We start from the raw sequence: 27,967 nt of genomic DNA, 5'->3' as shown, positions 1-27,967 counted from the left end.
CCAATGAAAATATCGTTCTTATTTGTTGAAATATTCTTGAAACCCTACATGAATTCATGGCTCATAAATAATGTTGTTTGTTTTTTTTTTTTTGTAAATTTAGGGTTAGTCATGGGAACAGAATAAGCAGCTGTAAATAAAATCACAATTCAGGATTCACTAAAAACATGGTGAAGGCCCCAAATAGCATAGCTACTACAGAATACAGAAATGATCTATCCAAAGACTGTGATTAAGGATACTCTGAATAATCACTTTTTGGAAAGAGGTAGGTAGATGGAACCAGTGAGAGTCGCCGCAGGTCCGTCCGCGCCAGCACCTCGGACAGCTCCCAGAGGCTCTCCCTCAGACTCCCGCAAGGACCACCGAGTTTCGTTTTCTGAGCGTAGCTTGCATTCCAGTGAGTGTGTTGATGATCTGGGGATCAACTAAGAAATGCACAGTAATTATCTTGTGATAACAGCGTACTCCTTTCTCTGCCCATCGCCCTTTCTCTGCGCCGCCCGACCTCCGTTCCCGCCCACCTCCCCAGCGCCCTCCGGGCACGCGGAGGGGCTGCCTTACAGACGCCCGGCGTGGGTCCCACGCCCGCTTCTAAGGGGCTGCGCGGCAGCGTTTCCGCCCCCTGCATCTCACAGGAGAGACCTGGTCAGGAGTTCGGATCAAAGAATCATTCTGGTCAGCTCCAAAATATGGCTACTTGCGTGGTAATCACAGCGCGTCTGTCCAGCCAGCGATTTCTTTAGTCCTAAAGCAGAGGGGCTCCCCCTGAGGACCGCGGTCCCACCGCTCGGGCAGCGGCCTGCTCTCCACAGCGGCTGCGCGGGCCGGACCCGCCGTGAGGTCAGCGAGGGCTCGGCTCTCGGTGCGGCTCCCGCCGCCCCCGGCAGCCTCGCCACGTGCTCCACACACGGGCAGGCGCGGTGGCTCCTACTTCGGGGGGATCACGACCAGGGGCGGCCCCCGCTTGGGCCTCCACATGAGGACCTGGGCGTCGTTGGCATTGGGCTTCACGAGCGCGTTGTGGGGGATGGGCTCCATGCGGCTCAGGACCCGGGGCTGCTCCTGCTGAGTCCGGCCCACCAGCCGGGCCCGCTGCCCCAGCAGCTGCAGCGGGTCCACCTCGATGTCCACCCGCATCCTCCACTTGATGGTCTGCAGGATGATCTTCTCCTTCGTGGTTGTGTTCATGGCCACCAGCCAGGTCGTAAAACTCTGGTCCCGCTTGATCCTGGTGAGCAGTGGCACGTTGCTGTCACTCACCGGCACCGCCCACGTCACACTCGGGTAGAAGTTGTCGTTCATGCTGACGGAGAACCTAGAGATCTTGTTGGTGGGGCCAACCAGGGTCACGGTTTCCGTGGTGTTCCCGTACCAAGGGTAGCTCACCCCGTCGGAGTCGCTGATGGCTTTCACTCTCCCTTCCCGCAAGTCGGGCAGTTCCCAGCTCGACCTGGCGGAGCAGAAGAGACGCACAAGAAAACAAGAGGCGAAATGAATTTTTCGGAAGCTGGAGAGGCGCCTGCCTCTTATGAACACAGCCGCTCGGGCGAGACGGGACGTTCAGAGGGGAACTCGGGTCAAAACTTCTGTGCGGTGCTGTCTCGGGATGAGACGGTAACGACGCGAGCAAAAATTTAAAAAGCGACACCGAAACAACTGAAATGACACCGCGGCCGGTCCCCCCGGAAGCGGAAGGAAGCCCGAAGGCGTCCGTGACACCCACGAAGGGGCGTCGCCCACCCGGGGTGGTGGGATTCTGGTCGATCGTTCAGAAGCATTCCGCTGCGAGAGCCGCTTTCCCAGGAGACGTGCGTGCGCGTCGGGTTTGCTTGCCGGAAAGGTTAAAATCTGATGGACTCGGAAGGGGCCATCGTGGGAAGGAGGGCAAAAGGAGGCAAAGTTAAGGCCACACTAATTCCCAGGAATCACAGGATTTCTGCTCCACAGAGCGCGCTGCTGAGATTGCAGGCACTGGCCACCCCCGCACGTGGCAAGCAGACGTGGAAGCTGACAGCCCGGGCGCCAGCGGCCACGGCCCGTGGCCCACGTCGGCCCGCGCGGTCGCCCCCTTACGGGTGTCAAGTGCAGCGAACGAGCCGCCTGGGGCACTTCGCGGCTGCTCCTGGCGGCCCCTGGCCTGGGACGGAAGGGAGGAGGCCATGTCCCCTGCCAGGGACGCATCACCGCCACCGTCACCGTCAGCCACGGCCATCGCAGCTCACACTCGGGGAGCACCTGCTCCTTCCGGCCACCGTGTTTTCTCAGTTAATACTCAGAACGTCCCACGAGACAGATGGATCTGCATCTCCCTCAGACACGGGAGAGGCCGGAGGCAGCTCGGGGAACTGGCCAGGTCACCGAGGGCAGGGCCGGGGGCGGCGTGCGCGCAGCGAAGCCGGCCTCGCTGCGGGAGGAGCGGCGCCCCTGGTCCTGCCTCGCCCCTCCTTCCCCCGCCGCAGCGTGGTGAGCGGCGATCGCAAGCGCTGGCGTCAGCCCCGAGGGAACAGCCGGGGTCCTCAGCAGGCTGCCCCTGCCAGCCTCGGGCTCCTCATGGGCAAGACGGAAGGAGAAACGGCTGGGGACCGCCTGGCTCGGCCACACGCGCCCCATGGGCGTGAGGTGTGTGCGCACACACGCGGGGGAGCTAGGCACCGACCCTGTGAGTCACCACCCCGCCCCTCGGGCTCCTCGCTGTGATAAACACGGCGTTTGCACTTTGGACAGTCAGCCATTGACCCCGAGCTCACAGCTAATGGAGTTGCCCACGGGGCTGATAACGAGACCATCGCTCACCGCCGCCGCCGTGCCTTGCGCGGCCCACTGTGAGAAGGCAAATCTCCATCACGGCTCTCCGCGCCCACGGGGCAGACCACCTCTTCGAAGAGCCCCACGTGGCTCCCCCAAAGCCCTGGGGCCACTGAGGGAATGGGGGGCAAGGGCACTGCCGACGCTAAGGTGCCCTGGTGGGGGGGGGGGCCCACGAGGATGCCTTCTCCTGGGAGAGGCGTGCGGATCCGAGCTGGTGCTGTCCCTGGGCCCGGTGACGGGAGCCCCTGCCTGGCCCTGTGGGTACCTTCTGGCCGTGCCCCGCCACACCGAGCAAGGGGTTCTGTGGGGCCCGGGGGACCCCCACCCCTCCTCCCGGACCACAGCCTGGGCTTCTGGGACCTCAGTCCCACCTGAGTGGCCCCGAGTGGCTCCAGGGCCCACGCAGGCCTTTCCCGTCTTCCTGCGGCACCCCCCACCCCCACCCGAGTGCGCCCGGACCCCGGCGGCAACAGCCGCTGTGCCACACCGAGCTGGCCGTGACAGGCTCCTGGGGGGTGAGGCCTGCCATGCAGGCGGAGGTGGGCGTGGCGCTCAGGCCGGAGCACGTGAGGGGGTGGCGGAGCGTGCCATGGGGGGCCGTAAGGAGAGCGCCGGGGCCACCCGGGACAGGAGGGGTGGCGGAGGCAGCCGGCGCGCGCGGGCGGAGGGCTCGTGGCGGCTGCGCTGCTCACGGCGCATCGCGTGCACCCAGCTAGGAACCCGCGCGGCCGCCCGGTCCGGCCAGAACCGGCGCTGCCCCCTTGCTAAGTGGGAGCAACCGGGGGTCAGGGAGGTGAGCGAGTGAGCCTGGGGTGACCCGGGGTTTGAACCCGGGCCGCTGGCTCCTGCCTGGAACCCCCGATGACGAGCGGGGAGGAGAGGAAGCGGCGCGGGCGACGGCCCCCCGGCGGGGCTGGCGGGAAGGAGGAAGAAGGAGCCTCTGATTTGCCTGAACCTAAAGCTGGGTCTGGACCAGGGCAGACGAGGCAGAAGGGGAGGTGGTGGCCTTGACAACGCCCCCACGGCTGTCTGGGCAGAATCCTTTGTGGGGCCCAACCCCTCCCGTTGCCATGGAGATGCTCCACCAATGTGAGTGACTGAAGGATGGGAAAACGGCGAGCCGGATGCTGGCTTAGAGCCTCAGATTTCTGAAAATGCTCCTCTCACGATGCTCTCCTTTCGGTCCTCACGACGAGCCTATGGGAAAGACGCTGGGTTCTCTGTGTTGTAGATGAGGAAAGCGACGCTCGGAAGGGTTAAGGAGTCTTCTCGAGGGCCGGCGGTTAGTGAGCGATGGAGCCCAGGCTCGGACCTGCGCCCGCATCCCCACCACATTCTCCCCCAAGTCTAGCCCAGGCGGGATGGCTGGAGAACCCGGGAACTGTGCCTCCCACGGCCGAGCCGGCGCTTTCCTGAAAAACAAAGAGGGCGGGAGCCCGACGCACCCGGAGTCTAGTTTCCTGAAGAATTTTCCAGAACTTGGCTGTCTGGGAGGAGATCCGTCCCAGCTGCCTGGGTCGCACTTGGCAAGCGTGCGCCACAGATAACTAGCTGATGAGCTGCCATCGGTGCCAATTATCTGCGTCGACGGAAGGGACGCGAGGCAGGAGAGTGTCCCCGAAAAGCGGGGACATGGCCCGCTCCCCAGCCCCCACGCACGAGGCTGCCAGGTGGCCTTTCCGCCTCCCGCCGGGGGCGCGCTTGGAGGGGCCTCTAGGCGGTGGACCCTCAGCCCGCTGCACCTCCCGCCCCGGTTAGAAGCCACCGGAGGGGGACTGTGCCCGCAGCCGAGGGGAGCGTGACAAACGAAGAGCCGGGACGCAGTGGTGCGGACGCAGTGCGCGCCCCGCGCCACCCCGCGCCGCACGCAGACATGCGCATGCGCCCCGCACCGCCTCGCGCCCCGCGCCGCCCCGCGCCCCGCGCCGCCTCGCGCCCCACACGGACACGCGCCCCGCGCCCCACGCAGACATGCGCACACGCACGCGCCCCGCGCCGCCCCGTGCCCCGCGCCGCCCCGCGCCCCGCGCCCCGCACCAACTCGCGCCCCGCGCCGACTCGCGCCCCACGCGGACACGCGCCCCGCGCCGCCTCGCGCCACCCCGCGGACGTGCGCTGACAGAGGGCTGCAGGGGACACTGCCCTCGGCCACGCCGCTCCTCGGCCACCTGAGGCTGCGCCGTGCCGGGAGGGACGGGGGTCCCAGGGCGGGGACGGCAGGAGCCACGCGCGTGCCAGGCACGGGGGCTCGTGCGCCTGTTGCCGAGGGCATTTCACGTCCCCTCCCGTAGCCCTCAGAGCGTCCCTCGGCACAGAGAATATCACGAGACCCATTTCATGTGTGAGACGCTTGGGGAGCCGAGGCTACCGTCCGAGGCGAGGCCAGAGGTGGCCGAGCGGCCCCGACACTCCGGTTGCTCCTGCCCCTGCTCACTAGGATGGTGCCCCGAGGACCTGCCAGGCCCGTGGGCAGCACTTCTCCTTCCTGAGATGGGAAGCACTCCAGGCAGAAGCCCTTCCTCCGTCCCAGCCACACAGGTGGTGACAGGCCAGATGCCGGGGGCCCAGGGGGACCCGGCCGTGGAGGAAGGCACTGGCACCCGGTGAGACCAGGCTGTGCCGAGGGGTCTGGACGGGTCACAGGAAGGCGTCGGGGCAGGCGGGGCAGCGGCCAGGGCGGCGGGAGCGCTCGCGGGGGCCGGCCTGCGCTGACCACACGGCCTCTCCTTACGGCTCCAATCCCAGGGCCTGGGCCACCGGGGGAGGGGGAGGCAGGGGACTCAGGGCAGGACAGCCAGCCAGGAGCAGCAGAGCCAGAGCCTCCCCTCCACATGCCGGCGGTAGGCGCTGCCCTCGAGAACGCTCGCTCCCTACCTCCAGCCTGTCCTGAGCCCACAGGGGACCCCGGGCCTCCTCAGTCACCCCCTCCTCGCCCCTGCCAGGAAAGTCTCTAGAGGCTTCTGGGCTGCAGACGAGCCCATCAGGAGCCACCTGGGACGACGCTCCGCCAGCAGGCAGAGAGGAGGGCGGTCCCGGCTCCCGGGGACCGGTGACGCGCAGAGCCGGCCAGATGCCCAACGCAGCCCGCTGACGGCGACGCGGCCCCGCCGCGCTGGGAACAGCGCCGCCTGTAAACCCTCGCCGGAAGGCTCCGCAGCCCACGTCCAGGCCAGAACGGCTTCTGGATGATGGGTTAGAGTAAACAAGGCAGGTCATCTAAGCAACATAACCACCGGGTTTCAGCTTCAAGTGACATCTGGTACCGACATACTGTCTGTCTCTGAGAAGCTCAAACCGCCAGTCATCCCAGGAGCCTCCGCGGCTCTGGGCAAGTCTTCTCCCCAGTGGCTCCGAGTCGTGGGAAAACACAAGTCTGGGTTTCCTGCGAGCCTTTGGGTCTCGGAGTCCCTGTCATTATGTAGGAGCCACAGCTGGGGTCGGGCGGTGGCTCACTGTCTCTCCAAGGAGACAGCTGCCCGAAGGTCGGCTAGCGTCCTCTTTAGAGGGAAGGAACCTGGGCCGCCGCGTACCAGCCATGTGACCTAGGGGCAAGTCGCTTAGCTGCTTTATGCCTGAGTTTCCCCGTCTATGATGGGAGTAAGGTCAGGCCAACTGCACGGTCCTGAAGCAGTCAGAGACCTGCTCCAACGCCTTGCCCGCCCCCCCCCCCGCCCGGCTGGCCCTCCTCTCAAGGCACCCTTTGTGGCAGGCCTGCCTGCACCCCCCAACCCACACCCCGACCCCTGCCTCTGGAAGTCGGCCTGGTTGCCAGGGAAACCAGGAGGGAGCCTCGGGTTCGGGAGATGAAGAGCTGTCCTCAAAAGAGAAAGCGGGGGTTTGTCATGGGCCGTGACCTGACCCCGGGCCCTGCTGCACGGCCGGACATCGCTGAAGGGCCGGGCACAGGAGACTGTACCTGGCTGTCACTGCCCTGCGACGACATCATTCGTCACCCTTCCGCCCCACGGCTGAGGCCGGTGCCCGCGAGCGACCCCAGGCTCCCGCCCCACGCGGCGGCCCGAGGCCCAGCACCCAGGGACGCCCGGCTTCCAGGTGACGCCCAGCGCACAGAGAGACGCCCAGCACCCGGCCTGTGTGCCCGCTGATCAATCGGCACGCTCATCTCCCGTGAACGCTGGCTGGGGACCGGGTGGGCACCGGTCACTTCGGACGCCACGAAGCTGGGAACCAAGTCAGAGGGAGAAAGCTGTGGTGCCGCCGGCGTGGGCGGGGAGAGCCTGCGGCCTCGGCTCGGGGACTCGGCCCCGCGTGGCGGGCTGAGGGAGCCGCACGCATCCTGGCCTGGGGGGGGCGGTGGGGGCGCAGGCAGAGATACAGGGGGACGGGGCAGTCGCAGGACGGGCTAGAGCCGCAGGCCCCTCTGCCAGGAACTGGGAGTCGAGGAGTTAGAAGTGCGGTGTGGACTGCCACTGCCCTCGGGCTTTGCCCCTGTCGCGTGCCCAGGGATGACAGAGAAACCTGAAGTTGCCGGCAGAGCGAACACGGCGGACACGGGGCCGTGAGAAACGGGGGCCAGTGCGGACTGTCTAGCACCTCGACGGCCAGACCAGGCAAGTCCTCTGTGTGAGGACGGCCGCCGGGGCCACGGACCGTCCCAGGAACGCTGGCCGCGACCTGAGCCGTCCCTGCCGCGGGTCCCCAGGATGCGGCCACCGCGAGGTCCCGGCGGCTCGGGTCCGCGCACCTGCCGTCTTCTGCACCAAGGAGACCCCAGGTTTAGGGGTGTGCCAGAAATGGGGACCCGCTCCAGGACTGCCGGGCAGGGTCAGGAAGGGTCAGCTACAGCGGGTCTCGCAGAGTTCTCTGCACCCCGATAAACGAGCCTCTTTCAGAGCTTGGCTGTCAAGTCCAGGCACTTGACGTGATCTCACGGACGTGTGGAGAAAGCCGGAACTTCAGCCGTGTCCGGGAGGCGGTCACGGCCGCCACCCAGCGAGGACACGTGGACGGCGGGTCCTGTGGGGTGTGCCCTGGAAAGGTCCTACGTCTCTTGCTTCAGTTACCGCTAACTGGGATCATCCCTCCTTTCTCGGCCAACTGAAGACAGGGGAAATGTCAAACCCACAAGGTCCACGGAACAGGAAACTGTTCACGTGGTTACTGACCCCAGATGCCTTCTGCACGGGGCCCCTGAAGGGACCCAGTGAAGGCAGGTCACCAAAGCTTGCAGCACAGTTTCTGGTACGTCGTAGGCACCATATAAATGTTTAATGATACCTAATTTCTTAAAATACTTAAAATATAACCACCCAGAGAGTGTGGCCCTGGCTTCTCAGAGGCCAGCCCAGGACCCGTGGCCTTTCTCTACTGCTCACTGGCTAGATTTCCATGCAGGTCATAGTGGCTTTGCCTAAGAGAAGATAAACCTCGTCCACGAAACCGCATGATCCGGGTTCTCAGAGACCCGCTCGGCACCAGAAATTGACCATAAAGGATCAGGATCAGCTGTGCCCGGTCTGACGGTCACTCAGCCCCCAGGCCCTGCGCACCTGTCCTGGCCAGACTCCTGTTCTCCCTGTCGGGGTCCTGCCCCTCCACTTTCCTCGGCGACAAGGTGGTTTGGTGACAAGACAGGCTGTGCAGACGCGAAAGCGCGGTGTGAAGTCCCATCTCCCTCACGCGCAGCTGCGGGTTCGAGGACATCCCAGCTCCGCCCGGCTCTGTGTGTTAAACAGGGTTAATGGCTGCTTAATAGCTACTTCACAGCGCTGTGGAGAGTCAACGTGTGAAGGGAGAAACTGAGCGAGCAAAGGCTCTCTCAGCCTCAGCAGTCAAGCATAGACTAAGTTTATTTCCACCCATCAGGGTGTGAATGACCATTAGGGATTTTGCATTTTAAAAGATCCTTGCATTGTTTTTGCTAATTGACTGTATTAAGGTAACAATATTGTTGCTGGGAATGTAAATTGGCAAAACCGCTAAGAAAAACAATGTGGCTCTCCTAAAAAAAAATTAAGAACTACCATCTGATCCAGCAATTCCTCTTCTGGGTGTTTACCCCCGAAATAAGAAAACACTACTTCCAAAAGCTATCTGCACCCCCACGCTCACTGAAACATTAGTCATGACAGCCAAGACGACCGAAGTGTCTGTCCGTCGACGGGTGACTGGGTAAAGACGTGACACTTGCATTTTAAGAGAGGAATCTGATGAAATGGGCGATGCTCAAATGCGTGGGTTCTCGAGGCGCATCGGAAACCCTGGCGGGAGGCCTGGCGTCCCGCGCGCCCCTCCTGAGAGCTGCGGCCCGCTGTGCCCGCCCGCCGTGAGCCTCCCGCCGGCCTCGCCTGCCTCGCACTCTGCCCGAGCGGCCGCGGAGACGGGCTGCTGCTTCCTGGCCCCGGCGGCTGCCGAGCGGGGACGCCGAGCCGGGGCCTGCACGCAGACGGGCACCGTGGGGACAGCTCGGCGCTGCCACGCGGGGGGCCCCCAGGAAGAGCAGCAGCAGGATCCAAACTGACGTCAACCGGAGAAGGCCCCACGCGGGCCGCAGGGTGGCGGCCTCGGAGCCGCTTCGCCACCCCCGCCGACGCCCCTTGGGCCGGCAAGTCCATGTGACGCACACTGCCGATCCCGCGACGTCCAGCCAGAGGCTCCCCGAGCGCACTCCGTGCCGCGCGCTCTGGGGCTATGACGACAAAAACCGTTTCTGTCGCACACGGGGCGTTGGGGGTGCTCGCGCCGCGTCGTCTGACAGAATTCGCGAAACGAGCTCTGCGGAACGCCGTCTGGTGCCACTTAGAGGCCAGGGCGCCGGGGCTCAGGGAGGGGGGGCGCCCTGGGCGGGGCAGACGGGCGCGCTCGCACCAAAGGCCATCGTTCGTTCACTCACTCATTTGTTCAGCCGCTCAGTAAGTCACAGAGTAGTTGAAATTTTTCGGAATTGATTTTTTTTTTATAGATCTGCCATCTTTTAGGAAAGACTGGCTGTCGAGGCCAGAGGACCCAGGCGCCTGTGGGAGACCGTGTGCCACCGACGTGGCCTCCCCAGGGAGCGGCCGCCCTCTCGGACACGGGGCAGGCGAAGAAGGGGGGAGGGGAGCCCGCGCCTCCTTCGCCCGCTCGTTTCGTCCCTGCCTCACCCCGTGAGGTGTTCAGCCCCCCGCCCGACAGACGAGAGCAGCGGGGGCCGGGCAGGAGCCCGGGGCCGGCCCCGGCCTGCGCGGGACACGAGGGGACACTGACCAGCGTGACGTAGTGTCTGCCATTCCAGCGGGAACACGGCGGCGCCGGTGGCCCCAACGTGCAGGACAAGCTGCAGCGGGGGGGTCCAGGCGCAGGAGGGCGCGCGGCCCCCAGCCCAGCCGGCGGCGGTCAGGGTCAAGGGAGGCTCGGGACCCCCCGTGATGAGCCCAAGCCAACCAGGGCCCTCAGAACGCTTTTGCGGGGACTTTGAAAATGACAGCCCAGTCAGACCACGCTTCTTAAAACCCTCCGTGGCCCCCTGTCACCCACAGGATGAAGGACACGCGCTGACCTCATCTCCCGTGACGCCCCGATATGTACGCGCGCCCGTCTCCCCCAGAATGAAAGCACCTCAAAGGCAGGGCCTGCATCCAGTGTCCTCTGGACCCAGAACCCAGAGCAGGCCATCACGCCTGCAGCGCCTGACGTGTTTCTTAAAAGAGCAAATGCATTCCCGAGGCCGGGTCACCGTCCCACAGGGGAGGCCAGTTCCGCTGTCCTCGGGGTCTCGTGGCGGGGAGGGCCCAAGCCCCGCAGTGTTGGTCAGCGAGGGGAGGGAGGGTTTAAAGGGAGCAGGGTGCACAGAGCATGCTCCCTAGGTCCTGACACAGAGGTGACTAGGGTCAGTTTGTCTGCCAGCCCCGGGACAGTCCCTGAAGTCACTCCGTGGCCTGCCCCTGCCCCCTGTCCTTGGCAATCCACCCCGGGGGCCCAGCCCCCGCCTGGCACACTTGAAACCTTGAGAAAGTTCCGCGGGTGCTGAGCTCGCCACGTTCACCCCGGACGGCTTCATCACCGAGGCAAATGCTCCTGAACTAATTTTCAAGGAGAAAAGAAGAAATGCACTTCAAGCAAGAAAACTGGGTGTCTGGGAAGTGTGCCAGCCCGGAGATTTCCAGCAGGACCGGAAGAAGCGAGTCCGCCCCGCATTCCATCAGCGTGGGGGCGGGAGGCGGCCTCCCCGCCCCCCAAACGCTGGTCACCTCGAGGACACAGACAAGGAAGACTGAGCCTGCCCAGGACAGCACGACAGTGCAGAGCCCTGATTTTAAAAGAGACAACAGTACAGTTTAGGTCCTTCGTGTGTGTGTGTGTGTGTGTTTTTCTGTAAAAAAACAGAAATGTGGCTGCACCGCCCAACACCGTTTCAGCGTTAAGATCCGGCCACGCGGTCCCCGAGCCCCTGGGGGACGCAAGCCCGTCGGTGGCGCTAACCCAAGTGGCCCAGAAAATAAAGGGAGAGTGTCATAAGCCACCGGGGACTCCCGGAGGCCGGGCCAAGGCCATGCGCGCGGTTCCCGGGGAGTCCCTGGGAAGGGCGGAAGGCGGGACACAGACTGTGGGACATCCGCTCACCCCGAGTCCCAAGTTCAAAGGCCCAGGCCAGCCCTTCCGACTCAGCCCCGAGGCTTCTGTCCAGCAGGGAGGGCAGGTCACCGCCTGCTTGCGCGCCTCTCGTCTGAGGAGTCGCTGTCGGTGCTGCGCGCCCTCCGCGGAGACGGGACAATAACCTGAGGCACTTTAGGGTGGTGCAGACCGAGCCCATTCTCTAGAAGCTGGGTTTGGTTGATTAAGAAGAGCTCCGGCCCCCCAGGACGGGGAAGCACCCCAGCGTCCTGCGCCCACAGGCGGAGTACAGACGGGTCTCGAGAGTGTCAGGCGAGCGAAATGAGCCACAGGGAAGGAGTCAAGAACCGTCTGATTCTACTGGTATGTGGGACACAAAAACCAAAGGTGACACACAGGCTAAACGAACGAACGACAGACACGGACGGCAGTTTAGTGGTGACGGGGGGGGGGGGGGAAGGGTCGAAAACATGGTGACGGGAGATCTGGCTTTGGGGGCGCTGAGCGCACGGTATCCCGATGCCGAGCTACAGAACTGTACGCGCGAAGCCCATGTGATTGTATGAACCAACGCCGCCCCAATGAGTTTAATCGAATTTTAAAAAATAATAAAATAAAAGCAGTCTCCAACTTAAAAAAAAAAAACAAAAAAACAAAAAAACAAAAAAGGAACGTAGAAGCGTGGCCCTGACACTACGTCTTTTCGAACGGCCCCCTTGACGGAGACCTGCCACTCACCAGCGTTTTCAGGGGAGCTGGCTAAATACAGCCGGTGCCTCGTGACCGAGCTCTGCCAACGACCTGCTTCTCCGCGGGACCCGCTGGGAACGAGGACCGGAGGACGCACGAGAACGAGGCTGAGAGGATCCCGCCGGCCGGCGGGCGTCCGGCTCACCGGAGTCCGACCCGACGCCACGGGTGACTTCAGAGCGTGCTTTTCCTAAGAAGTGCCAAGTGCTCGCAAGACGCCGCCTTGATCTTCCCGAAGCCGGGGTGGTTGAAAGCCGAGCCTGCAGGGCAGGGCGTGAGGCCGGGGAAGCAGGTGTCCAGCCGCGCGCTGACCCCGACTGAGGTCTGGGGACGTGGAAATCTCTACTCCAGCTACGAGCAGGGCGCCCCTGTCCGCGGCGTAACATAAGAGCGCTCGGGCCTGCAGGGAAAGCGGGCTGCGGGCACCCGGGCGCTTTCCAGCTCGTCTGGGCTCCTCCGTCTGAGACAGGGGCCCGCACGGTGGCCGCGAAGGGGGCGTGAGACACAGTCGCGGCACCGGCGGTCGCAGAGGCGAGACCCCTGTGAGGGCGGCGTGCTGCCCCTTCTCCGCGGGGGGTGACGGCCTCCCTGCCCGGGGGGTGACGGCAGGCCATCTCTGTGGGGACCGGCAGGGGAGTGGCCGCCCCGACGCACGGCCCACGGCAGCGGGCGCTGCCCCATGCACGCGCACGGAGGGCTCAGAGGCCGGTGCCCCGGCCCAGCGGCACAGAGACGGCTCCGGAGGACACGGGGCGGCGGTGGGCCGGCCGGGCTGGCCTGGCCGCATGCCTAGCAGGACATGTTGGCCAGGGGTTCCTTGCCAGGCACGCCTAGGCCTATTTCCGTGGGACGACGGGCGGGTGCCGGGTTGCATAAGGTGGGTTTGTCTCAAGTCTGCTGCGTCTGCAGGCCCAGGACGGTGGACTGACGAACAGGCTGACCCTGGGCGGAGCGACAGGGGCCAGCGTTCCCACATGAACAGGAGGCTTCTCAGGTCCAGGGCTCCGTCAGCGAGGGCTGTGGTTCGGCCCCGGGGTTGCAAGTGTAGACTCTGGAGCCAGATCATTCGGGTTCAAACCCCAGCTCTAAAGGTCTTCGAGACCTTGGGCAAACCAATTTCTCTGGGTCTCAATTTCGTCATCTCTGAGTAGCCATGAGAATAACAGTGTCCGGCTCACAGGGTGTTTGTGAGAATTAGATGAGTTAAGACACGAAATACTTGGGAACACGTACGTGCTGGACGTCAGTGCGTGGTAGAGGCAGGGACAGGGGACCAGGGAGGGGGCATGGAGGGTGACCCCAGTGGGGGTCGGCTCGTGCACGGGCCTGGGGGCACCACGGCCGGGGCTGCAGCAGCTCGGTGTGGCTCTGGCCTGAGCGCCGAGGACGGGCTGGCAGACGGGGCGGGCGAGTGGCTCCTGCGCAGGGCGGGTCAGGTCGCCAGGCCTTTGTCATGACCTGCTAAAGAGTTTTAGTTTATCTTGAAGGACACGGACGATCTCAGAAGGCCTTTAAGCCAGGGGCGTGACACGGTCAGATCGCCATTCTGAGATGCCCACTCTGGCCGTGAGGTGGACGACAGGTGGCCGAGGAGGAGAAGGGGGGGCTGGGGGCCGGGGGCCAGTTAGGAGCCCAGGCGGCGACGTGGGTGGGTAGGGAGGGCGGGGCTGGAGAGGGGGACAGACGGATCCGAGACGGGACCAACGGACGCCAAAGCAACACCAACGACAGCCGCCACGGCCCCCGCCACGCAGCGGGGCCTGCGCCGAGGGCACCGGCCGCCCCGTCTCGTCCTTCCCCAAACCCGCCAGCCTCGCGGCGTGGGGTGGGCGGAGCGAGGGGGAGATGGACGCCCTCAGGGCCGGGAGGACCGAGGACGCGCAGCCTAACGCACCTCTAAAGAAAACAAAACAGGACGGTGTGTTTACCAAGGAGAAAGAAACGATGAGGCAGCAAAGATGGCCGACAGAAGGCGCCAAAGAAACCCCGACCCCGAACGGGTGGGCCCAGTGACCGGGACCCCCAAGGGAGAAGGGGGTCGGTGGGTGCCTGCTTCCAGTCCTTCAGGAAGTAAACGCCAAACTCGGAACTGCCTGCCAGTCTGTCGTGCGCGCGTGTGTGTGTGTGCGTGCATGTGTGTGTGCGTGTGCGTGTGTGTGCGCGCGCGTGTGTGTGCTGGAGAGAGAGACAGAGAGACAGAGAGAGGGCGGCAGAGAGCAAGCGGGGCTCCAGAGCCAGGCGTGCTCGGGCACTGGCGGGGGAGGAGGAGCTGCGAGCAGGGAGCCTGGCAGCGGGTCCGGTCCTCTTTATGAATGATCCTGATGTGGGTGTCACAGGAATCAGATCCACAGATGGCAATGCACTCGTGGGAAACGCAAGAGACAGATTTAAGCCCAGGATCGCAGGTGCCCGGAGCTGCCGCTGGAAGGGACGTGCACACGCCACACGCTTCCCACAGGATGAGCTCAGTTCCGGAAGGTGGGAGGCAGGCACGGGGGGTGGCGGCTGGCCGTCCTCGTGACGGGGCGGGGGGTGGGGACGGGCGCTGGGGCTGCGGAGAGGGGGCAGACGGAGGTCTCCTGTTCAAGTCAGGCTGTGCCGGCACTTGACAGACAGCGAGTGGGTGGCTGCTCCTCTCCCAAACCGCAGCTACTTCTCCAGTCATAGGGTGTGATGTAAGTTTCCTCAGGGCAAACCTTCGGCTGCAGAAGGGGAGAGCCCAGGGGCGGGACGGAGCCCCGGGCGAGGGACGGACCTGCCCGAGACACCTGCTCCCCACCTGCTTGCTCCCTCGCCTGAGGCTTCCCTCATCCTTTCTGCAAAAGCCACAGCTCTCGCCCAGCCTCCTGCCTGCGACAGGAAGCGGTTCTGGGCTCCTCTGAAAAGCCGGCGTCACTGGGCCTTGGGGACGACACCTGTTAGAGCTGACGATCCTTTAAAAGCCGTTATTATCTCAAGCTTCGCCCAAGACCACAGGTGGTAGGGCGGTAGGTGAAGCATGTGCCACCTGGAGGGCCCTGGGACAAGAGAGCCGCACCCCTGAGACACCCACGGGCTCAGGAGGCCAAGGGCTGCAGCATTCCATTCCGGGCCTCGTCCCCAGTGCAGGTGCCGCCGACCGTGGACCCGGGGCGAGGCTGCGCGCTGCGGGAGCTCCGCCTGCCTGAGCACGCCTGCCCTCCGCCCTCCGCCCTCCGCCCTCCGGGACGCCCTGCAGGATGCAGCCAGACGCCAGCCCCCCCCCACCCCTCGGAGCTCCCGGCCCGTGCTCGCGAAGGTCAAGAAGGCCTCCCGGAGGGCGGAGGGGTGCGGAGGGGCCCGCAGGGTCCAGGGCGGAGCACAGGAGGGGAGAGGGGTCAGGAGTTTTCCCCAAGGCCCTCCCGGCCGCCTGACTTTGAGAGAGGTCACAAGGCGTCATCTCAGCAGCGACCAGCGAACGGCACCTTGGATCTGTTTTACGTCGAAGACGAGCTCAAGCCGGACGCGTTGCCGGCGCCTGGCAGGGCCCGACTCTGCGAGTTTTCCAAACGGGCGTGGCCGAGTCGTCTCCGTGGTGGGCTGCACACGAAGCCGATGCCCGCGCGCAGGGCCCGGAAGGCCGGCAGGACGGGAAAGGGGGCCGCGAGTGGAGACTGGGTGGGAAGACACGTCCTCGCACCCGCGCCTGCTGGCTGGGACCGGCCACAGAGCATCTGTGCCCCGGGTCCCTCACGTGCGAGAGGAGACACGTCTCAACTCACACAGCTCCACGGGGGCCACCTCCTCGGCCACATGCCTTTCCCTTCGCAGCGCGAAAATTCTCCTAACCTGTTTCCTGGCACATACCAGAAATGACTCCTCCAGCCTTCCTAACTCTACGAAGCAGAGGCTGTGACCACGCCCCGCCCACGGGCGGAGAAGCGGGGCCTGGAGAGGAGAGGTCGTGATGCCGCCTGAACCCGCGCAGCCGGGGGTGCGGGCAGGGGCGGCGGGCTGAGGCCCCCGCAGAGGCCGCAGCCCACGCTTCTCCTCACGCGGCCGCCTTTGGTCGGAGAGGAGCGGAGGACACTGCGTCCCGCCGGCCGGTGGCTCTGCAGCCACGCCCTCCCGCCGCGGGACACTCTTCCCCCTGGCCGGTGGCTCTGCAGCCACGCCCTCCCGCCGCGGGACACTCTTCCTGTTGGTGCGCTCGCCTCTAAGGACAGCCGCCGCAGCAGCGAGTGTCCAGCCCCGCGGCCGAGCGCAAGACGTAGGGGCCCGGCGGGCAGCCGACACGGAGGCCCCGAGTCTTGATGGGAGTTTTATAAAAATGTGTGTTTTCCTAGCTCGTGGCCTCCGAGGCCGTCGTCCGAGGGGAAGCGATGAGGTCCGGACAATGATGCCCGGTGACAGCGGTCAGAGCGGACGGCGGGTTCTTCGAGCCTGGTTTTAAATTCTAACTCCTGCACTGGGAGTTTGGGCAAGTGTCAGGATCCCTCGAAAGCCTGGGTTTCTCCAGCAAGACGGGGCATGTGAATTTGAGCGAGTTTTACATGAGGCATCATTGTGTAGAACACCCAGCATCTCGGGCTGGCACTGGGCTGTTCGGCGACGTATCCATAGCGGGAGGGGACTCGCCTGTCAGTCCAGGAGGTGAGAGGCAGCTCAGATCCCTGATGGGCCGGAAGTGGACACGAGAAAGGGGACGCCTCATCCTGTCACCTGGGTGGCTCTGACCCCTCCCTCCCAACACAGTGCCTGTGAGGCTGGGTCACTCCTGTGCTCTGTCATTCCACTATGGGGTGTGTCTCTCAGAAAAATAATACGCTTTCACAAAAAATTAAATTCACGTAATTGAACTGTTACTAAGACACAGTCTTGTTTTAAAAATAAACTCGATCCTTTGAGGACCCAGCACGCCACTTAGCTTTTGTTGCGACCCCTCCCCCAGGTCCAGCAAGGGCAGGGCGGGCGCCTGGCCTCCACCTGCTCGCGCCCTCCTCCCCGCCCCTCCCCCTCCAAGGAGGCAGACACAGCACGGTTAGATCACGCCCCTCTGCTAAAATGCCTCAAGTTCACAAAAATAAAATAGAAAAAAAAAACAAAACAAAACGAGAAAAACCCAACCAAAACCACAACAGAAACAGTCTCCAGGCTGCTCGGTGCCCCGCCCAGACGTCCCCCATCTGCTCCGTCCCACGGGGCCTCCCAGCTGAGCCCTGCTGCTGGGGAGGGCCCCCGGCTCCCTCGCAATCTGTCATCTTTGACACCACTTGGATCCTGTTTCTACTGGAGCTGCCAGGGGCCCCGAGCTCCCCTTCCTGTCCGAGGGCAGGGGTCCAGCGAGCCCATGTGCAGCACCAGCATCGGGCTGGGAGGGGGCTGGGGGTGACGGGGCGCCTGGGTGTTGGGGACCCAGACTAAGCACCCCCTTCTCTGCACACCCTCCTCCCTCAGGCTGTCTAGCCCTCTGGCTTCCTGCTGCCGGTGTTGGGCGACTCTGGGGAGACCCTCTCCTCGCCTGCTTGCTGGCCCGCAGGCCGGGGACGAGGCTGGTCTCCCCGCTCTCGGCAGCCGTGCTGACGCACCTGGGGTGACCGTCACTGCCCACAGACTTGGACCCTCAGCAAACAGGGCGGGGGGGGGCGGGGATGAAAAAGCAGGAGGTGGGGACCCCCAACTGCTGCCTTCCAGACCAGGGAGCCCCAGCCAGGCCCACGAGCGGGCCACCTGCTCCCATCGGGCGCGACCAGTGGTCAGAAATGACGGCCGCGGAGTCGGAGGGGCGCGGGTGCGAGTCCTGCTCCGACCTGCCATGGCCGCCCGCTGCTCCCTCTGGGTGTCGGCGTCCCCGGCCGCAAGGTGCGCAGCTGGGCGCGGCGACTCCCTGCGCCGCCCCCACACCCCGCTTCGGGGGCGTCCGCTCGCCCGCCAGGGGCATTTCCGGCTGCTTCCCTGCGCTGCATCCCAGAGGCAGGCGCAAGGGTGAGGGGTGCTGCCGCAGGCGCCGGGACGGTCCCTTGGGTCTGACTCCAGGACTCTGTCCTGATTAGCTGAGCCACCCGGCCGGGAGGCGGGAGGCGGCTCTTCCCGATTTGACTTACACCCTTTGTTTCTTCGAGGACAAAAGCAAGCACTTGGGGACACGCGGAACACTCCCTATTCATTCATTCACTCGGTCGCTCATTCTTCCAACCCTTAAGGAGCCAGGAGAGCCTCAGGGGTCACTGGAATTCTGCTTTCTCACCCCGCTCTATCGCTTATCAGCCGGCAGTCGCCGTGCCAGGGGCCCTGCCTCCCCGGGCCCGGCTTCCTCATCTCCACCACGGGGACAGAAATGGCTGCAATCTCAGACAGCGCACACGCGGCATTCAGCAAGAGATTTGAGTGCAGCAAGTGGCTGCTGTGACTGTCACTGAGTGAGCTGCTCGTGGCCTCGGGGAGACAGACGATGAGCAAACACCTGCCAATTTCTTAGAGCACACGCCTGTCCCGGCAGGAGTCGGGACCCGGCCGTGACGGCCGTGGCGGCCAGGAGCACATCTTCCACAGGAGACTGCGTTTCGCTCTTTGCCACATAATCTCATCCCTCCTAGAAAATGTGAAGGTTGTTCATGGAAGTCAGAAACAGACTCTCCAGTTTTTGGGTCACTCGGAAGAGACTGGTCTCAAGTTGGGGTCCCCAGGCTCTGGGGCCGAGGCTGCTACCTGGAATCGAGGCTCGACTGGTGGCTGTCAGGAGCAGGACGAACCAGAAGGCAATGTCCTGCCCCGAGGGCCAGCGCCCATGGCCACCACGCCTCTCCCACGCGTGCTGGGGGCCGATTCCCCGCCCCCACCCCACGCCCGTCCCTGCTGCCCCCCGCGCCCCGAAGCCCCGGCCTCCTGGCCTCCTGGCCCCTCTGGACGCTGCACGGCTTGCTGACAGGACGTGATTACTGCTTCCCATTAGCCAGACGCCCCTGGCCTGGTCTCGGAGCGCCCGGCCTGACACAGGCCCGCAAGCCGGCTTGAGAAGGTCAGGCTCCGAGAGGCGGGCCGGCCGGAGGCTCTCCGAGGCAACCCCACTGAGGCGCCACTAGAAGGCACACGCCCTTGTTTATTTTATTCCAATCTGACAGCCTGAAATTTCTCTTTGCTTCTGCTCTGGATGTGTTTGGACGTCCCTCCCTGCCCTCTCTCGTCTTCAGAGGCCCCTGAGCTGAGCGACCCAGAGCCCTCGGCGTGCGCGGGCATGCGCTTGGTGCCGGAGGTGGGGGGCCTGGGCGCAGGTCCAATGCCACCTGTGCCTGCCGGAGTGACGTTGAGCACTCCATTTAACCCGAAGTGGGAGAAACTGTGGCCCTCGGTAGGTTTCGGGGTTACCGTGAGGTTACGTGAGGTCCCCTTACACAGGCAAAACCGTGAAAACACATCACTGGTATACTGAAAACACCCCAGAAAGAACACGCCGAAAACCGTTTCGGACCCCAGCTGCTTCCGGGGTTGGCCTCGCCGGCCCACGCAGGCTAGAAAAGCCACATCGTCCTGAGCACACAAGGCACAGTTCACATGCTCTCGCTTGTCCCCAGAGTCCCCAGCTCGGGCGGATCTGGGAGGGCGACTTCTGGGTGGGGCGAGTGGCCACCACCGTCCTCCAGCCTCCGCCTCCGCTCGGGCTCAGAGTGGGGCTGGGGGCAGGGGCGGCTGGGGGCGCAGGGACCCCTCCCCAGAGTCCGAGCCTCTGTGCCGGGGACACATACAGCCACACTCTGCCCTGGAGGCTGCCACGCTCCACAGCAGCGACGGCGGCAGGCGCACAGCTCGCCACGGTTTGGGGGGCCCCCTCGCAGTTTCTGACCCCAGTGGAGGAGCCGGCGTGCACCGCGGCTTCGCACGCACGTGAGCCAGACGCTGACCGGCAGAGGCCTCGCAGCTGCCACTCGCACCCGGGCCTTCTGCCTCGGGCCCGCGTCGGGGAGCCAGCGAGCAGTTCCAGCTGCCCGGTGCCCCAGACCCTGAGGAAGCAGGGGCCGCAGGCTAACGAGGCGGAATGGTGCGAGATTGTCCCGCTGTCACGGTAGAGCTAGGGGCCCTCCCCCTCCAGCAGGGGGTCCCCTTTCTCCTCCTAACGGGCTCCAAAGGGCAACCGAGGGATGAGCAGACCCAAGTCGGCACCTAGCAGTCCGGGTGACTGTTTGCTGCCAACGTGTGCCCACGGGGCAGCTCCTGGGGGACGGGCACCCAGATGGCCAGCGTGGGGCCCTGAGAGCTGAGGGCACCCCACCCCCGGACCTTGCCACGCGGGCCCTCCCCCACTGGTGGGCCCCCCGCGGGGCCACGTGCGGAAGCCCCCGGCTCGCAGCCCTTAGTGTCACCTCACTCCCCTCCCCTCCCTCCCCGTCCTGTGACAGGGCCTCCCCGACCCATGGGGCAGTCCTCCATGTGATGGCCACCCCGACGCCACACGCTCACGCCCTCACTCACCAAAACTCATCACAGCACGACCCGACCCAAGCGCCTCACCGACGTGGACTCGCAGGAACAGGGTGCCCGCCCAGGGCTCTGGCTTTGTGGGGAGCACCCCGCACTGTGGGTGTCTCTGCCGAGGGCGTGCAGGCTCCCAACCCCCGCGGGGACCCCGAGTCCTCGCCAGCCCGCTCTGCGACTGCAGACGGCACGTTGCTTCTCGTCACACCCCATCGACAAGTCGCGGCCACCTCCCGAGGTCTGCTTAGCATTCGCGCACAGCAACGGTGGCCTCCATGTCACCTGTGACAACTCCCTGGAGGGAGAGGCACGATGCCCCACGTGGCCTTCGCTCAACCTAAGCTCCTCGGAGGCGGGAGTGGGGCCCGTGGCCGCAGCGGCCATCGCCGCTGGCTCCTGAGCTCCTGACACGGACAGGCGCTGGCCTGTCCCCGCCGCGGCTGGGCCGAACTGTGGCAGCCACGGGGCCAGAGGCATGACTAGACATGTGGCCTCGGGCAAGAAACCCGAGCTTCCCGAGCCTCAGTTTCCCCAGCAGCGGGACGGCGTCACAACGGCAGCTGGCTTGCAGGGCTGCAGGGAGGGTCAGACGGGATCGAGGGCCACGCCAGGCCCCGGACTCCCCGCCTGGACGCCAGCCTTCCTCCTGCCCTGGGAACTGGAGCATCTGCACACCTGGCCCTGGCACTGGCCTCTGCCACCACAGGGACGGTCACAGGCACGTGCAGTTCCCGCCGCCCCCGCTCTCTGCGGCTTTCCACGTTCACCTGGGCGCAGAGTCACACCACACCCAGGCTGCCCAGCCCGCCCGGCTTTCACTCCCTATCGACTTCTCCCTTTAACTCTTCCGCAGGGCTGTCCTCCCCTGCTCCTCCTGCCCCGCCCCGCCCCGCCCCCCTCCTGCGGAAGTCACACTTCATCTCAGGAGCTTACTGTGCCCTGATAGGACCCTCTAATCCTCCAGGCTCAGGGACAAGGAGAGGATTAGCGGCAGGGTCAGGCCGGCACCCCTTCAAGGGCACGCCGGACTTCCTGCGGGGCGTGATCCTGCCTCCCCATGGGCGCTCTAGGGCGGGGCCAGGGGCAGCTCTAGCTACTTCTGGACCACGAGCCCCTGGCTGGGGATGGAACGGGCATGGGGACAGGGACAGGGGTTGGCACGAGTGGCCCGGACAGTCACCAGGCTCCCCAGACAGATGGGCTGAGCTGGGCCTCAAGAGCAAACTGTCTGAAGGCGGCATCTCCGTGACCAGTCAGGGACACACGTCACGCCACCCTGCACGTGCTGGCAGCTGGGAGCAAGGGGAGTCTTAGCTTGGGGACGACTCTCCCGGCTGGAGCCTCATGGCCCCAAGTCCTGGGGTCCAGGCCACGGGTCAGCGACGCAGGCGGAACAGTACTGTGACGAGCTTTCCAAGTCATGTCTCACTGGGCAGACACTGAGTGCCACTTCACAGCTGCGGCCGTGACAGCGAGGCCTCGTGTCTGCTGAACGCCGTCCTGGTGCACGGAACACCAAGGGAACGGGGGCGTGGCAGAGGCAGGCCGGTGCCGATGCAGGCGGAGCACTCGGCTCCCACGCTAAGCGGCGCCCGGAGCTGGCAGAGTTCAAGAGCATCGCGGGGTCAGCCCGAGGGTCGCGTGAAAAGCTAGTTTTGAAGAGAGACATGATTTGGAGAAGAGGAAAGACTCTCCCAGGTCAGAAAAGTGGCTCGTGTGTCGTGTGCTCTGGGCACCGCTGGGTCACCAAGGGGAACGGGGGGGGGGGGAGTCCTGCCTCATGGAGCCCGCGCCCCGGCGGGGCAGGGGGGATCAGACATTAAACACGCACACGATCATCTCAGTAACAAGCAATGGAACAGTGTGTCATTAGAGAGGACAGAGGAACCCTAATTTAAACCGTGAAGCCAGGGGTGGCCGCTCTGAGGAGCTGCAGCTGAGAGACCCGAAAGAGGCGTCAGAATTTGCTAGAAACAGGCGGACGCGAGCACTGCACACAGAGAGCGGCACGTGGCACGGCTTACAGACTGGGGCGAAGGTGGCTCCCTCGGAGGAACGGGGACTCCGAGAGCAGGAAGAGATGGGCACATTGTATCCAATTTTACAACCGGAAGCCTCTAAAGGATTTAAGCAGGAAAGCGCTCGCGTTTTTATCTTTAAAATGTTACTCTAGCTACTGCATGGGGAAGAAAGAGACTGGTGTGTGTGTGGGGGGGCAAGAGCGGAGGTGGCAAGCCTCCGTCAGAGCAGGTGACCTGTCCCGAGATGGAAGGGGCAGCTGCGGAGCCCGGGGGTTACAGAGCTGAGCTGCAGATGGGGTCGGGGGATGTGAGGGGGGCTGGAGGCGAGGGGGGCTGGAGGCGTGGGGAAATGTCAAGGACACGAGATGTTTCAACTCAGGACCTGGAGGTGTTATTTACTAAGAAGGGGAAGAATGGCGGAGGTGCGGATTTGGGGCCAGCGCTGCAGTGCCCATCGAGGGTTCAGGGCGGGCTGAATGTGGGGTACACACACATGCACGCACACACGCGCACACACACACACACACACAGACGCCCAAGCTGCAGGTGACTGCCCATCACAGAGAGCACCAGCTGCCACGGGGGTGGATGAAATGACCCAGGGAGGAGGAAGAATGAGAAGTGTCCCGGGGGCCTTCTTGGGGGTCCGACGGGGGCTGAGGAACGGCTAGCAAAGCAGCACGACGGCCGAGAGGGGAGCGATCCCCGACGCGGGACGCTGCTGAGCAGGCGAGCAGCTCGCGAAGGCGTCGGCCGGGTCTGGCGACGTGGCGACCACAGAGGGACTGAGCGGGAACGGCGCCGGGACGAACAGAAGCCCGCCCGGCCGGGCCACAGAGGCGGGCGGCAGTCAGACCCCCAGCGACGCCGGCCCTGAAGCGGCGACAGAGAGACGGGCGGGAGCTGAGGAGGGAAGTGAGCTGTGACCTCCTGAGGGTTCGCCGGGGCCAAGGTGCCCCACGGGCAGTTGCGATGGCCTCCACCCCGTCAGCCCAGGGGACAGGGCGCGTGGATGGAGAGGGGACGGGCCTCCAGCCACCATCGGCCCTCACCACCTCTGCCCTTCGCACGTGGACCCCACTTCTCGTTCAGACCTCACTCGGGAAACCTCCTGGGCGCTGGACCCCAGCACCCCAAACTGTTCCATCACAAAGGCCTCACGTCTCTGCCGGAGGCTCCCACAAGCCTGGGAGCCCGGGGAAGGACCGAGGGGGCACGACGGCCTCTGGGTTCCGGCCTCCGCCCCGTCTCTTCCGGATCCCGCCGCCCCGGGCCCCCCCAGCAGACCCCGTCTCCCCGTCCTCCCGCCGGAAAGCCCGCTCCTGCCCACCTGGCCCCCCGGAAACGCCGGCTTCTCCCCGACCTCCGTGCGCGTGCTGTTTGCCCCTCCTCCTCGCCGCGGAGCCGAACCCTGTCCATCCCTCGAGTCCGGCCCAGTCCCTACACCTCTAGAAAACCCTGCCCGGTCCCCCGGCCGCTCTTGGGAGCACTGGCCCTCTCTGCGGGTGCCCAGGCCAGCTACGCTGGGGAACAGAGGAGCTGCTCGCTTCCTCTTTCCTTCTCTTTGCGGGAACCTGCACGTCGGAGGCGCCGGGTAAATACGTGTTTACTGACAGGTCGACGGAGCAGAGCAGCGCCTTCCTCCCCCAAGGGTGGAGAGCAGCATGGCGGGGGGGGGGGGGTGCGGGCGGCACCCGTGTGCTCACGGGGCCAGCTGAGAGGTGAGATGGTGTCGCGAGCACTCGTCAGCCTGCTTTCCATTGATTCGGGAAGTTCCGAGTCACCTGAGTGCAAGTTCAGGCTACGTTCTGGCCTTCACCATCACCAACTACGTCAACGGCTGCTGAAGCTCACTCTTTTGGGAAATGTTGAAAATTTAAACCACAAAAGTTCATGTTTTCTTCCAGGTAAGCCCCGTAATAGCGTTTTCTTGCCACTTGGAATTGTGGAATTCCTCTGGCACTGTCCCTTCTAAAGTGTGGAAAGACGGCCGTCTCGGCCAGACTGCCCGGCCACATAGATCACGCTTTTGGTAGCAAGCACACTGCGCCCTGAAAACCCAGCCTGCGCTGTTTTTTCCTCGCAACGTGCTGGCTGAAGTGGACACGATTCCCCCAAAAACTGCAGCAACTTTCATGCAACACGAGCTTCTGTTAAAAAGTTTACCCTGGCAAAGTTTTCAGGGCATCAGCATTTTGTGGAAATTGGTCCAATCAAATCTCCAAAGTGGCCTTAAAGACACAGGGAGCACTGTAGCCCCGAAGGGACGGGCGGACTCGGCACGCGGCTCTAGGACAACGCGCTTTACGATTTCTTGGGGAGTGTTTTTGCTCCCCTGCCTCGACAACATGAAAGCCAAGAATCTTAGAATACTGAAAGCAGCACTTTAAAAGCAGAATTTTCCCCCACATCCCAAAGGCGAGGACTCGGAGTGGCGGCCTCAGGGGTGGCCCCAGCCCACACCCGCCCAGACGCCCAGGGACATGTGGCTAGCGCGCCGCGTCTGTTTGCATCGGGCCTCGGCTTCGCCCGAGATGGGGCACGTTTTCCTTTACGTTAAGAATTATTTATGTATTTGTTTTTGATTTGCTTATTGACAAGAGACGTGAGGCCTTGAGGAAGAAGGGCTGTTCCTTCCTGTTCAGTCCTCTGGCTTCCTCCGCAGGGGCCCCAGGCTGCAATCACCGCCCCCACCCCTGCCCCCGCCCGCCCTAGCAAGGTCACACTGACGGCAGGGCCAGGCCACGGGGACAGAGGGAGGGTGGCCTTGCCCCATCTGCGCCTTCCCAACTTGGCTACAAATAACAGGTCTCTAAAACCACAGCCTTAAGAGACACGTGTGTTCAGACAGAACCATTCTTTTGAGGGTGTGTCTGTTTTTACATGATGTGATTCACCCAAAATAACACCTCCCCCATTTTCACATCCAGCTGCCTTCCCGAAAGACCAGGACACGGCGCGTGCAGGCGCGGAGGGGGCCGGGCTCACACGCACCTGCACTGGGAGCCAGCGCGCCCAGCACCGCGCTTCCGCGCTGGAGTCCACCTCTGGGTGGTGGAGGGAGGAAGCGGCGACCTGTCAGCACCCCGTTAGCACCTGTGACTAGTGTGAACTTGCATGCTCCTCGAGCCGTAAAAAGCCTGTCAACTGCTGCTAAAGAGGCAGTGTGACCTTTTATGATGCCGTATTCATGAGGTGAACCTTGGGAGTTCTAGAGTTTTAGGTTAATAAATGAATCGAGGTTGGCTTTCCAGAACAGGGGTTCCCTGTAGGGTGCGGGCCACCTAGGGCGCTCTAGACCTACATTGCAACGGCCGGTAGTAGGATGCAGGCCCCGAACCTTCCAGCCACTGTGGTGGCATCAGCTCAGTCTACTTAGGAAAGGAAGCCGGCAGGAAGTTATGAAAATTCAGTCAATAAAAGCGTCCTGGAGGCGGCAGCCCGGCCTGCGGTTCTGGGCAGGCTGTCGCCCCGTGACTCTGGTCGCCGGAGGCTGGGTCTCCACCGCGGCGGCCGCGCCCGGCGCGCACCGAGTGGCGCTGCTGTCAGAAGTTAGAGAGCCCCCGGCTCGCAGACTGGGTTCGGCTGCCGGGGGAATTCCTCCCAGCGCCGCCATTAGGAAAGTTCTGGAGTAAGTAAAGACCTCATACCGACAAGAAACCCACACTTTCCTGGGGCACATGACGCGCAGTGCGCCGCGCCAGCTGGAGCAGCGCGCGCAGGCCACCAGCCCGGCTCCGCCGGGACGCGCCCGGTGCCGCCCGCTCCCATCGCGCAGGGCTCGGCCAGAGGGCTCCGCGCCAGACCTGCGGCTCTGCAGGGTTTGCGGTTCCCGAGGAAAACGCCCCCAGGCTTCTCGGCCTGGGCGAAAAGGGCTCCAATTCAACAGTCCAAGGAACCGGGCAGGACCACCCGGCCCCGTTCGAACGCCCGGAACCTTCCCCTCCAAGCCCGCTCCCGTTTCTCCAAAGGACGCGCGGCACAGCCCATGCGCCCCCGCACTCCACTCGGCTCCTCTCCACAGGTCCCCCCAAACTCTTCCCGGGAAGCCCCACAAAGCACAGACGACGCCCCGAAACTCCCAGAGCACTCGCCAGCCCCCACCTCCTGGGTCGCTCGAACCCTCCTCGCCGCGTTCTTCCCGCCCCGCCCTGTGCTCCTCGCGTTCCGGGGAGTCAGACGCAAACCAGGAGAAAAGGCTTCGCGAGGAGCCTCCCTGCGCCCGCCCTGTCACTGAAACAAAAGCGCAGGGAGGGGGGGAGGTGAAGCGGAGGCGGAGGGAGGTTGGGAGACAGGATGGGGAGCGCGGGGGGAGCGGGGGAGGAGGGTCTCGGTGGGGAGCAGACACGGGGGCCAGGGACCCGCGCGGGCCCCGCGCGGCCGGTCGCTTACATGCCCAGGTCGCTGTACGTGTTGAAGAACTCCATCTGGTTGCACGCCTGGATCCAGCCCACCACCCAGGTCTCGTGGCGGGGGATGGGGGGCATGACCACGCGGGCCGAGGCTTTGAAGTAGGGGGTCTTGTAGCGCAGGACGATGGGCGAGGTCTCCTCGATGCGCGTGGGGCACTGGTCGATGGTGGCGCACACATCGTACACCACGATGTTCTCGCGCCGGATCCGCGCCTTGCAGGTGATGCTCTGGATGCAGCCCATCCTGCCGCCGGCCGGCGCGGCGCGGCGCGGGGCAGCAGGGGCCGCGCGGGCAGCGGGGGGCGCCCGTCACGCCGGCATGGCGACGCGCCGCCCGCGCCCGGTGCGGCTCAGCTCGCGCCCAGGAGCGGGGCGCCGCCGCCGGGCATCCTCCGGGGGAGCCCCCTCCTCTGGCCGCCGCGCGGGGTCCCCGCTGCCCGCCGCCGGCCCCTCTCTCCCGCAGGGCGCGCGGGGCGTGCGCTCCTAGGGGGCGGCGGGCGCCCCCGCCAGCTCCGGCGCCCGTGCGGGGGGCAGGGAGGGGAGCAGCGCTGCGCAGAGGGGCGCCCACCGCCGGCCGGAGCCCCCCGCCCCTCGCCGGAGAGGCGGCGGCGGCCGCATGGAGCCGGGTCTGCCCGCCGCCGCCGCCGCCGCCGCCGCATGAACCTCTGCACCGCGGCCGCCCCCCGCGAGCAGCGCACCCAGCGGCGGGCGGCCGGGCGGCGGGCGGAGGCGGCGGCGGGGACCCCGCGCGCCCGCCGGCTCCGCCCGCAGCGGCCGCGCCCACACCGCTCGCCAGCCGCCGGGCGGGGGGCGCCGGGGGCGGGGGCCGGGCCGCAGGGCCCGCGGGCCGCGCGGCGGGCACGGGCTCGCGGCGGAAACTGGCTGTGCGCCGCGCGTTTTGTCCCTCTCCGGCTGCCGTCCGGGTGCGGGGAGCCGGCAGGGTGGGGGTGTTTAAAGGGCCGCGGGCGCGGGGCGCGGCCGGACACGTGGGCC

At 65.0% G+C, this 27,967-nt stretch overlaps 1 protein-coding gene across 2 annotated transcripts; it reads right to left on the bottom strand.

Annotated features, from left to right (window-relative positions):
• On the bottom strand, positions 1-27,595 carry FAM78B (family with sequence similarity 78 member B). 2 transcript variants are annotated; one of them, XR_004955185.1, is made up of 3 exons: positions 26,955-27,595; positions 565-1,453; positions 1-428 (listed from the first exon to the last, which is right to left on the bottom strand). XR_004955185.1 is itself a non-coding variant. In XM_016148569.2 (2 exons), the coding sequence occupies exons 1-2, from the start codon at positions 27,215-27,217 to the stop codon at positions 931-933; spliced, it is 786 nt and encodes a 261-aa protein (XP_016004055.2). In that variant the 5' UTR covers positions 27,218-27,595; the 3' UTR covers positions 1-930. The 2 variants fall into 2 exon arrangements, 1 of the variants encoding a protein (XP_016004055.2); XM_016148569.2 differs by having other exon boundaries at positions 1-1,453.
• Positions 27,596-27,967: the final 372 nt, after the last annotated feature.

Source organism: Rousettus aegyptiacus, unplaced genomic scaffold (genome assembly GCF_014176215.1).
Source record: "Rousettus aegyptiacus isolate mRouAeg1 unplaced genomic scaffold, mRouAeg1.p scaffold_m13_p_17, whole genome shotgun sequence".
Lineage (NCBI taxonomy): Eukaryota > Metazoa > Chordata > Mammalia > Chiroptera > Pteropodidae > Rousettus > Rousettus aegyptiacus.
This window is presented reverse-complemented; position numbering and strand designations above follow the sequence as displayed.

Bases quoted from the DNA above. Each gene is read 5' to 3' on its own strand.
- FAM78B (XM_016148569.2), bottom strand. From the start codon at position 27,217: ATGGGCTGCATCCAGAGCATCACCTGCAAGGCGCGGATCCGGCGCGAG. The intron at 1,454-26,954 runs GTAAGCGACCGG...CTGCTCCGCCAG, and splicing joins ACGTACAGCGACCTGGGCAT to GTCGAGCTGGGAACTGCCCG.